We start from the raw sequence: 12,650 nt of genomic DNA on the forward strand, positions 1-12,650 counted from the left end.
AGCAATTTTAGGAGAAAATTTACAAAACAAGTAAAATATTCTGAGTATATTATGTGTCTGTGAGGATCAGTACTTCTTTGTTCTTTTTGACATACCACTTTAATTTACACATAAAATAGTCAATAAAAGCTCAAGATCGATATCTCTCCTATACTGTATGTTTCTTTGAACATTTGGTAAACACCGTCTGTGGCACAGAGCAATACAGTTTTATATGTTGATGATAACCATCAGTTTGACGTTCCTCTTACTTATATGGTTGCTAAAATCTTAAACTGCTATAAAATTGGAAACAAAAGTTCAGAATTTAAGGAAAGTTCTCAAATACTAGAAGGCTGAAGATAGTGGTGCAGCCTGGCAAAGTGCACCATCTCTGCAGGGAATGTAAGCCACCTGGGCTGTAGACTTCTTCCTTGGCTTTGCTGCTTGGATCACTTTTGTGTTCAGATCCCCATAAGGTTTAGTCCCAAGGAGTGAATGGGCAACAGCAAGCACTAACAGTGTATAAAGTCTAAGTAAAATCGTTAAAAGTGGGTTGAATAGTAAAAAAAAAAAAAATTGCCCCGTTGTGCACAATATCAGTAGGATGCAGTCAATAAAAACAAAATAGCAGAATCAGAATGAAGCCAGCCGGAGCTGCCGACAGTAGCATTTTCAAAGACGAGCCCCGATTGAAGAAGTCGGCTGCCAATAAATCTCTCTTGCATTAAAAGCTGACAAAATGCTTTTTTAAATCTCTGTGATGTATGCCTATAGTATGTCAAAATTCTGAGAATCCAACAAATGAATAGCAACGTCTAAGATAAACTGCGACTTTCCAGTAACATTGCCTGATTGATGTCTTAGTGCCCTCTTAATTTTAATTACATAGTTGAACAGACTTTTACAGCTCTGACAGGGAACATGTGTTTTCTGTTTTAAATAACCCAGTGTCAAAAGGCAACCAACCAACATTTACTGCAAAAATGTGGACAAAGGAAGACTGTCTTCTTTAAAAGAAATAAATAGCATGTCAAATGTGAAATAAGTAAATAAAGTGTGAAATAACTGTCATGGGGTCAGATCTAAAATATAAATGGAAAGTAGACTAAAAGTGACATCACTGAAATGCACTTCATTATCGTCCACATTTCCTTATTTATGCATCTAAACATTAATAGCACTGTGTGAATGTACCGTACAAGTAGAATCTTTATAGCTGCAGACTAAATTGAATATCTCATTGGTACAATTTTGCAGACAGACTAATAGATTATTTGCAAATATTAACTTTATGCAGTATATCCACCAAGTGCAGCAAAAAAGAAATGCTCTCTTTCTATTGATCAAGCAGTTCTATACAACAACAAACCAAAAGTGCCACCGTGTTTCTGGTAATGCGTGTAGTGCACACCTTGTCTGCTGACCTTCTCGGGTAGTATAAATAGTGTCTGACTTCTGGTTGTCCTCTCGGCAGCACCCGCTATTATTACCTTCAGGCTGAAGAGATAAGAAATGGATTTAAAACTAAATAATACTACTGAAGCAATTACCAAGATAGTTGATGGTGTAAAACGGGTCAAAGGTACAGAGGCTAGAGATTTGCTTTAAAAGCATCTTTTGTGAGACAGGGCTGTCGAAAAGTCAAAAAGATTTGTGTACAACACGAAGATAAATCTTGTAGCTTTGTTGGCAGCATTTGAATGAGAGCAGCCCACAATGAGCACTTCCACTGCCAATTAGGAAACATTGCTGTCTTTTTATTTTAGGGTTCAATTCCCAAACGGAGAGAGAACAGGGCTGCAGTTCACTTCCACTATTTCCTGAGAATGTGTGTAAGCAAAAACTACCAAATAAGGCATATAATGAAAGCATTTCATTTTATATTTCTCTAAAATTCATTATGAAGAAAGGATGCATTGTTTAGCTAGCATGATTATGTAGGCATTTCTGTAAATAAAGATATATTTGTTCACTAGTATAAAAAATGCAGTATGTATAATAATTCAGATGATGAGCACTGATTAGGAATCAGGCTTTATACTTTTTTTAATGGATTTGCTGGAAATATAGAATCAGATGTTTTAGCTAACAGATGCACCAAATGTGTGAATATATAAATTATGTGACATCTAATCTTACTGACACTAGCACACTCAATTTGTTTAACTGACCTAATGATTTATTTGAATTGCCATTTCTTTTCCGATGATTCAAAAGTACAAATTAGCCCACATGAAACTGGAGAGTGGATCTTAAATCTAAAGTATTTTAACTGAAACTTCAGAATAAATCTAAAGCAACACTGAGAAAAAAACAGCAGCTGCAGAAAATTTCTATTCTTTTTGTCATTTTGGAAAAATACCAAGTCACAATTTTTAATGATTGGTTAAGTTTTGCTAATTATTCTGATGTGTGATTTAACTTTTAGCACTACATAAACAGTGTCTAATATGTCAATCTTTATTTTACATCTGCAAAAGTTTGCTGCAAAGCAGGATGATTTTGGTCAAAGTCAAAATGACCTTGCTGGAAATTCTGCCAGGCGAGTCATGATCTATATTGAGTTAAGTGGCCAGAGAATACAGAGCAGAAATCACTTGCTTTAATAAAAGTGGTCTGGCATCAATCTCAGTGAACCTCCTCTCAGCCTACGCACAAACTGCTTTTGAAACATCCTTCACAGGTTTTTTTGTACTGCAGACGTCTTTTGTCCAAATATTCCCAAAGTTCCATGTCAGGAACCTTATCTATACAGGCGATTGGAAAGATGTGCAGAATACGCTCAACCACACAGAAATGAATCTGAGGTATCCAGGATGGAATGACTATGACTCCAAGTCAGCAACACGTAATTTAAATTCAATTAATGATGCAAAAGCACACTTTTAAGGTAGTTTTTACTCAAAACTGACTGTCAAACTGAACAATATGTACCCTAATCTCAAGTTCATGTCTAATACACAGTATTCCACAATTCAATCACAATTTGACTGTGCTACCTTAGCTGTTTCACCAAGCCCATCTACAGTAAGCAGTGAGCACTGGGATATGGTGACCTTCCAGTCATTTAATGTTCCACCTACTTCTCATAGCCCCTAGCAAGAGAAGACACAGCCATCAATCCCGAATGCTGAGACCTAAAAACAGGTCATATCAGATTATTGTATATATAAAAAAATCCTCTGCTGATATTATTTTTCTAATCTCTTGATACTTTTGCTAGCTGTATACAAGCAAGGAAAAATATTTCTTCAAAAATATAGAATGAATTTCTATTTTTAAAATCATGATACTTCTCATTGGCTTTAGTGCCATATTTAATCCTATATCTGTTTTGGTGTAAATTAAAATGAAATAGGATGAATGGACAAAGCCAAAAGGCACACGGGTGAAATGAACACAGCGTACGGTAGCAGACATTGTCCAAATCTAAGGGAATGGGATCTATAAATTCAAAAAAGATTTTGATTTTCCAAAGAAAAAAAAAAACAAAAAAACAAATAAATATATAAATAAATAACTAATAGATGAAAATCAAGGAAGGCGCTCTTTCACTTAGACGTCTCAAGACGTCACCATGGCACCATTCCATGCCGATACTGGCAAGTTCATTGTGATTTACTCAAGAAGGTCCATGGTTACAAAAGCCAGTACTCACAATCCTGATCCTGAGCTGGCACGGGCAGCAGATTTTTGTTGGCAGGACTGGGGGATAACTAAAGCAATGCTTGGCAAAGATTTGCATCATGTCCAGGAAACCAGTCCTCCCATCCAGGTTTTCTGCTTCTTGTTCTTCTCTTCCTCTTGTGTTACTTTTCATTTGTATTTGAACCACCCCAGCCCTTTCCTTCTTCACAGAGGTGCCAATCAGGAAGATAAAAAATAGAGTGGCTCTCCCCCTCTGCTGATCTCCATGCACCTTCATACTGGGTTCAAAACTTTTTCAGACAGGTATTGGATGAAGACAAGTGAAGTGACACCCCATTGACTTCAGGATTCTGCCAAAACAAACAATAGGCATTGATTTAACAAAAGGTATCAAAAGAATGAATCACCTTTTTCAGCATAAGTGAAGAATGTGTTAGGTATTTCTAATGTGTTTTTGTAATTTATAAAATGATACAAATTTATAAATTCAAAAACGTCTGAATTAGTGTAAGCCTCCCTAATTTGGGGTGTTCATAAGAAATGTAATGATTTACTTCATAGGGTATATGTACATAATAAACAAGAATAGCTGGGTCAAATATTTGAAATATTAAAATCTGTGTTTCAGTGTAAATGTGTAAAGTCTAAACTATTGTTGATTGTAATAGAAACTCGTGACTTTTCACCCTCTGAGAGAAGGTCAAAGAGAAAGGGTCAAAAATAAATTCAGGTTCATAATCACTGACCTTGAAATAGTCTAAAACAATACCCCACATGCTTACGTTTGAAATTTGTCATTTTCAGTTTTCTGGGAGTGACTCTTAGAGGGGCAGGCCCACTGGTAAATAGTCAAAAATCACAAATATTATAATATTAGTGAACAGAAACCTCAAAAAACACATAAAACGACACTCCACTTGCCAATATTACTGATCTCCATTTTTCCGAAGTTTTCTGAAAAGGAGTAACTTTGACCCCTCATATCCTATTACGGGGTGCACCCCTGGGGTCAGTTGATGTGGCATGCACAATGTCAAGTCCTTCCGATTGTTTTTGCTGGAGGCACCTACTGATTTACTCTTTATGATAAGGGTGTAATTTCCTGCAAAAAATACGGTCCCAAAAATGTCCTTAGATAAGTTTTTTTGGGGGTTAGAGGTAAAATAGAAACCCCTAAAATCTCAATGTCTTGCATAACTAGACATCAAGATGAGTTGAACAGTATATCTTATGTGGGGGGTTTTCTCATAACGTTGAGAGTCAGGAGGCACCAGATTTAAAAAGTGATTTAAAAACATTTATAAGCAATTCCTATAAACACAAAATAATTTGAATAATCTTTTTTAAGATTTGAATTATTATTAGATGTTAAAGACATCAGTATAAAGGGTGACTGACTAATGTACATTTGAAGCTATTTTGTTATAAAATGAAAACTGCTCGTTGTCAAATTAAAACAGTGTGGCACAGTGGTTAGCACTGCTATCTTGCAGTTTCAGAATGAGATCCCAGCTTAGGCAGTTCCTGCGTGAAGTCTGCACATTCTCTGTATGTCTGCATGGGGTCCTCTAGATAGGTGGCTAACTGTGGGATGGTATGTCTCATAGTACAGTGCAATGAGCTGGCGCCCCATCCTGGGTTGATTCTTTCCTTGTCCCAGTTATGCTGGGACAGACAATCCAGTTTCAAAAAGTGGATGATTAATTAAATGATACAAAATACACAAAGTGGGACATGCAAATATTACAAAATACAGTATATTACATGATTGAGTTGCACTTGAATTATACATGAGGTTTCTTTTTTTGAAAAGCAGCAGAAGTAGGTCGACAGAAGGAACAATAATATATAAAATAAAACAATCCACTGTCGCTAAAGACTACAAGCCAGCGATTAGGGAAACTGGCAAACATAAGAAATAATAACGATGTATGGCTGCTGACAATGAACAAAATAAATGCATTCTCACGCTAAAAAGATTGAGAATCTCCTTATAACACTCTTTGGTTTAAAATAAAAATAGATCAGAGGCTTTTATTGAGACTTAAAGAGAATCTCCAGGCAAAGCTGTTGAATTCACAAGGGAAAAACTGCAGCTTTCTGCACAATCTTGTTCAACCTGATTCAGCAGACTTACAGCTGATGGGTTTCTTTAGACATGACGGCAGGATCAATTCAGTGTCCCGTTTAGTATTACGTTCCTTCTCAGTACTGAACTTGGCCAGATGGAGGAGGGAGCATAAAAAGGACAGCAGGTAATTTTTGTTTATCCAGTTTGGTGATCTGTTTTAAGAACCTGATTATTGTACTTTTCCAACTGTCCACTTGATTGCCCCGTTTTTGTATCATTACAGGGTGATGGGGGGGTTTGCTGGATTTTACCAGAGGCAAGGAAAGTATCAATGAGACACCGACACCAATCTGTCACAGAGACAACCTATATACGCGCCCATACTGGACAAATTAAAAGTCACCGCTTAATATAGCCTGCATTTCTCTTGGATGTAGAAGATCCTGAAGAAAATAAAACTAGCCAATTGGAGAATGTGGAGCCTTTATATTAACAGTGATTAGGCTGAGAACTGGACCCAAGTCCCATTCAGACACTGTACCACCCTGTTGTACTTTTAACAGCTGTTGACATTAAACAAGCAGAAAAGTAAAAAAGAGAAATGCTTGGCATGGTGTCACAGTGGTTAGTGCCAATGCTTTACAGATTCAGCTTCTGATTCAGGATCTTTAATTTGCACTTTTTTCCTGTCCCTTCTTGGCTTTTTGCTTGGCACTCCGGTTTTCCTCTCATATCACCAAAGATGTGCTGGCAATTCTACTTGAGTGGGCCATGCGATGAACTTGCCACCTGTACAGGGCTGTTACCTGCCTTGTGCTAAGGGCTGCCAGGATAGGTTTCAGCTCCAGGCACTCCCACAGTTGGATTAATTGGATTTGAGAATGTTATGTTATACATTTCTAATTTCACACTGGGTACTTGGTTTCACACAAAGACGAAAACTGAAGAACACAATTATTTTTAAATAGTGCAAATACAAGAAAATGGTTGTAAGGCAAGCTGCTTGTTATTGTTCCTCTCTCCTCTCCCTTGTATGTCACATTAATTCTATTTTGTCTTTTTAATGAAAGCCACCTGTTAGGCAGTGGTGACATAGCACTCAGAGATAATTGATTATTTCCATCAGGACCCAAACGGTTAGGAGAATTTTTATTTTTTAATTTTTAAAGCAACAGCTTTTTCCTATTCTGGAAGCTTTGTGAGACTAGATGATATGTTTTGCACTCCACTTCACAATTCTATTCAGTGCTTCTCACTTTCTATCAAAGGTAAATGCCTCTAGCATCCAGGTTATAACATGTGCATTTAAAATGCCTGGGAGGTACAGTATTCTTAGCCCTGGGTCAGTCCTCCTCTCTCAATCCATCACTTAAAATTACATTTCTGTCGAAATAAAGCAGCATCTTACCTTTAGAATGGGTGCTATACAGCGGTGCACACAGTGCTAACTGTAAATTCTGTCTCATTAGGCATTATCTCTGTGGGTGGGATGTTGCGGTCATACATTGGATTTTCAAATGTGGCTCTCCCGTTGGTGTTTTCATGCCCAGCATAACCGTTGAATGGCACTTTTGGTCTCCTCCTGTTCAAAGAAAATGTATACACTAAGGCTGGTGCCTCCAGTATTACTTTACGTTGGACCCTATGCTTTGGTAATGAGGGAAAGAGAAGAGGACTACTTTTCACTTAATACATTTCTTTCCCATTTTATTTAAACAACAAATATACACTGTATATATATATTATATACATATATCCAGAATGCATTTATAAGGTTTAAACAATGAACACAGACAACCTCACAATAGAAATAAACTTTACTATAAACTGAATGCTGCATTGTTCTTCATTAACAGTATGTCTTCTGGGCATTAATGATTAGCTTGTCAGCCCCAGTAGCAATAACTGCATTGTCAATGAGCTGATCTTCTTCTCCCTCCCCTTGGGAATGTTAACATAATATAACCAAATTGCTGATAAAAACATAACAAAATAAAAAGTACCATTTAAGAAAATGTACATCAGGCAGAAGCTTACCGGTGCTTATAAAGGTAGAGTGCAAAGCCAGCAATGATCATGGCGATGAATGGTACTAGAATAGCTGCAGCTACTGAACTGCTGTTTGAAGGAAAGATGCCACCTGGGTCTTCTTTATCCGGGTGATTAGTATCTAGAAGGAAAAAAACTTACATTAATTTTTCAATGTCTACCTTTTTTGCATTTGTTAAGCTTTCTCAGTTAGACACAGTTTCCAACCGTAGAATATAAAATGTAAATAACTAGGATAAAGTGGGTTGGAAAATGACTGACATTATATATTCCTGAGAGAACAAGTAATAATGGCACTTCTTTTTCACTTTGGTAACATTTTGGCACAAAAAAGAGACAGCCAGGCTGTGATTTAAATCATTACCCACCTTTTCTTCTCTTGAACCGCTGGCTCAGGAGTTTCATCTCTCACCATTTTCACTTGCTGCTGAATTAGTACATGACTCTAAATTAAAATACCATCGTCTAATACTGCAGAACCAAACAATCTAATAATAGGGTATTTTTCTTCTTTCAAATCCCTACCTCCATTCTTATTTATACATTTCAATTACTCTTTTCAGTTTTGCTCCAGAGTAGGTGTATCTGAAGATTTCATTTCGGTAAATCTAATTCTGCCAGAGTAACAGTTAAATTGAAAAACACATTTTCAATCCAGGATTGGCCCCTATTTCACTGCCTTTATTTTAAAGATCACTGTATTTTTAAATTTCTGCTATGTTTTCAATCACTAAATTTCGTATCATCACATGAGGTAAAAAACTTTGCCATTTTTGCTACAGCTATAAAGACCAGTAGTCCATTAACTTCTTTACTTCTCCAGTGCTATGATGACTTTCCCAACAGTAATTAAGAACATACAAAATCAACGAGATTTCTCTTCTAGAACTGAAAAATTAGCTTAGGATAATATTTTAAGTTAAGGGACATGTTTCTTGTTCATTAATCATTTTGAAGTACTTGAATTTTGTGGTGGCATAGTGGTGCAGTGGTTGGCATGACTGCTTATGTGCCCAGCATTGTGTGTTCATACTCTGTGCCTGGCTGGGCTCTGTGTAAAATCTGCACATTCTTCTCATTTACATCAGGGGTGTATTAGGTTTATTGATGATTTTAAAGTGGCTGTAAGTAAGTGGGGTGGCACGGTGGCACAGTGGTAGCGCTGCTGCCTCGCAGTTAGGAAACCAAGGTTCGCTTCCAGGGTCCTCTCTGCGTGGAGTTTGCATGTTCTCCCCATGTCTGCATGGGTTTCCTGCAGGTTTCCCACAGTCCAAAGACATGCAGGTTAGGTGCATTGACGATTGTAAATTGTCCCTAGTGTGTGCTTGGTGTGTGTGTGTGTGTGTGCGCGCGCCATGGGGTGGGCTGGCGCCCTGCCTGGGATTTGTTTCCTGCCTTGTGCCCTGTGTTGGCTGGGATTGGTTCCAGCAGACCCTCGTGATCCTGTAGTTAGGATATAGTGGGTTGGAGAGTGATAGGGGCCAGTGATGGACTGGGGTGCTTGTCAAGGTTTGTTTGCATAACCCCATGACACTGAATTGGATTAAGTGGATCTAAGTGTCATTTAAGTTTTAAAAATATACTAATTCTGAAAACATTCAGGGTAAAAATGTAATTCTATGAATACAAACAGTGCCTCAATGCCACTGAGGAAATAAGTCATACACTGATAAAGATGCTGCAGGTGTCACAGTCAAAACAAAAATAAACACTTTGAGATTATGCAAGATGGGTTTAGTAAATACAATATCCATACATATACTACAGTAAGAATAATCAGGGAAGCATTAGCTTTTAATGCGTAAAGCACTTCGCACAATAGCTTTCCTTAGGGGACAAGCATGTTTAATTACTCTCAAAATTCAGGCTGTGCCGTGTTCATGGCTCACATTTCTGTCCTTGTCTGTTTTACATTTTTTTTTTCATTCATTCATTCATTCATTCCGTAATGAGGTTTAGATGCAGAAGATAGAGGCTAACGGAATATGTCCTCAAATTACTGCATATGGCTTAGGACTTTGTTATGACTGCCTTGAGAAACTATGAGGTGGAATAAGTGAAAAAACACAAAACCCCACCTCAAGTCCTTAAAACTAGTGGTAACTCGGAACACCCTGATCATAATACAAAGTTCAACTTTAATAATTATTTATGTACTAGCAAAATACCCGCGCTTCGCAGCGGCGAAGTACTGCTTTAAAATTTTTATTAAGAAGAAAAGTAAACCTTTTTAAATTATTTGTTAAGGAACTTTTTGTATACCACGTTGTCTATTCAGCCCTCCAGTTGTAATATGACCAAGCTGTGCACTGAGCTTACTCTTGAGCATGCAACATATAGTTGGCCATGTGAAAAGCAATCTTGCCTCAAATCAATGCCAACCTTTTGTAAGGTCTGTCCCTGAGACTTATTAATTGTCATTGCGAAGCAGAGCCTTACTGGAAATTGGAGGCGTTTGAATTGAAATGAGTTTCATCGATAACTTCGCATCCAGCTTTTGAGAGTTTAAACATTCATAAACATCAAAGTGTCCACTACTCAAATCGTCACCTGTGAATCTAAGATGTTTAAGAGGCATTGGCGGTTGTCCAAAGGTGTAAAATATTTGGCCATTTCGGTACACTTGAAAGCGACAACTGAACAATTCAGCGGCAGCCATCAACTCACATGCAGAACCATAGGTGAAGAGCTTAAGCATTCCACTCTTATAGTGCTCCTGTGTAGTATAATTATCTCCTGTACCGTCATTAGTCCACACCTTGAACCTGTCCCAGTCATTCAATACATAAGACACAATGTTCTTCCGCATATCAAGAGTGAGCCTGATATGGCCGTGCAATATGTAACACAGAGAATGGAAAAGGCAGTCACCATCTCCGGGCATGGAAACCACTCGGTAAGTGACAGTTCTTCGATCGATGGTGATCACCTCGACAGACATGTTAATGGGGGTACGGTTGGAACGATAAAGGAAATGGGTACCTGAACAATATAAACTAAGTCTAAAATACCTACACAATAACTATAATCGTAATAAATGAACAATAAAACAGCGGAGAAGCCGTGGATTAAATAAAAAGGCTGCAGTTATCAGCAGGGAGACATGAATAACGTGGCGAAGCAAAGAAGGGAATGAAGAGACCGGAGAGACGGACGGCCTTATATAGGCAGGCAGCCAATTACGTGGGAGGCGTGGGGATGGGGGATCCAACACTGCCTCACACAGCGACCGAGCTGCAGGCTATGGACGTATATATGTACATAAGTAGGATTCAGTTAGCGTTGGGAACCCGCGTACCAAATTTCTTGAAGATGGACCCATAAGTAACAAAGACCGTTGGAAAGTTCAATATGGCGGCTGACAGTGGCGTCATACCACTGAAATAAGTATGTACATCAGTTTCGGTTAGTGCAGGGAAGCCGCCTACCAAATTTCGTGGAGATGGGGCCATAAATAAGAAAGTTTAACATGGCGGACGTTGTCGACCGTTATGACTGTTACGCATAGAATTTCAAAATGAAACCTGCTTAACTTTTGTAAGTAAGCTGTAAGGAATGAGCCTGCCAAATTTCAGCCTTCTACCTACACGGGAAGTTGGAGAATTAGTGATGAGTCAGTCAGTCAGTCAGTGAGTCAGTGAGGGCTTTGCCTTTTATTAGTATAGATTGAACAAAAATTATTTTTACTTTATGAAATAAGAAAATAAAGAAAAACAGACATTTTTAATTTAAAAATAAACAGTAAATAAAAATACAGAATAACCATTTCTTAAATAACAGTAAGCTCAAATGCTAAAAACACAAACCGGTAATAAAATACTGAGAAAAAAACAAAACAATCCCTGGCAAACAAATTAAAGACTCACTGTGCAAAAACAAACTCTTACTTATAAGAAGATTCTCGTAGTATTAATGTTGAACTGTTAAGCCTAAATTAAAACAGAATGTTATTTCTGAAACTTGAATTCTCAAATCCTGATATCTGAAACCTTGTCAAAAGCACAACTGTAAGCTCAATAAAACTAAAAAAAAAATTAAAAAAAGCAAATTCAAAACCAAAACATGAATTAAAAAGGTAGGAGAATTTTTGTATATTTCAGGAGCATCTCTTTTTTAATCCTGAGCGCAGTGTATCACGATTCTAAATGAATAGGGAGGTGGTCTCTCTCTGTTTCCCTTTAACATAGTGTGGTCTGGTATGTGAGTGACAAGTCACCATTCATTTTTGCCTTACTGGATTCTGTGTATCTAATTGAAGGGTTTTTTGTCCTGGCAGTATGAAGAGCAGAGCACCATTTCATTGCAGGACATGTTTGCTCAAACAGCCAGACTCACTCATCATGCCAGGCAATGATTTTTTCAAAAGAATTGGAGTAATGCTTTATATTAGCTTGATGTACAAGAAACAGATAGTTTGTCTGCATGATATACCTTGGAGCAGCAAGTTATTAAACAGATTTCACAAACTTAATGAAATTTTGACGGGTGCAAAAGAAACACGATGGCATTATGGAAATTTCTATGTAGTGTATACAGTATATTAAAATGATGCAGTTGAAAATTTTTTTTTCAGATATTTGTATCTCCAAGAAATGCAAATCACTCCATTTCAAAGGAAATATAAATTACCAAAGAAAGCATAAGAACATAAAAAAACTGACAAATGAGAGGAGACCATTTAGTCCATCGGACTCGTTTGTTTAGCTAATAGCTAAGCTGTCCCAACATCTCTTCGACATTCTTCTTAAAGATTGTCAAGGTTTCTGTTTGAACTACATGCATCTATTGTTTGTTTCAGCCATAAATGCACTTTCTATTATTTTCCATAGTTGTCCCTGAGGTCGTGATCCACCTTTAAGTCAAAAGAATTCTGCTAGATCTACTTCATCAGTGCCTTTGA

At 37.4% G+C, this 12,650-nt stretch overlaps 1 protein-coding gene across 1 annotated transcript in view; it reads right to left on the bottom strand.

The window, feature by feature from the left end:
* Nucleotides 1-540: 540 nt before the first annotated feature.
* csmd2 (CUB and Sushi multiple domains 2) overlaps nt 541-12,650 on the bottom strand; it is a 991,046-nt gene continuing 978,936 nt past the window's right edge. The window contains exons 69-71 of the mRNA XM_051919055.1: nt 7,739-7,871; nt 7,110-7,283; nt 541-3,980 (exon numbers count right to left, since the gene is read on the bottom strand). Coding sequence (XP_051775015.1) covers nt 7,124-7,283; nt 7,739-7,871 — 293 coding nt within the window. The 3' untranslated portion in view covers nt 541-3,980; nt 7,110-7,123. The remainder of the gene's footprint in view (nt 3,981-7,109; nt 7,284-7,738; nt 7,872-12,650) is intronic.

The sequence above is a fragment of the Erpetoichthys calabaricus genome, chromosome 14 (assembly GCF_900747795.2).
Source record: "Erpetoichthys calabaricus chromosome 14, fErpCal1.3, whole genome shotgun sequence".
Taxonomy (NCBI): Eukaryota; Metazoa; Chordata; class Cladistia; order Polypteriformes; family Polypteridae; genus Erpetoichthys; species Erpetoichthys calabaricus.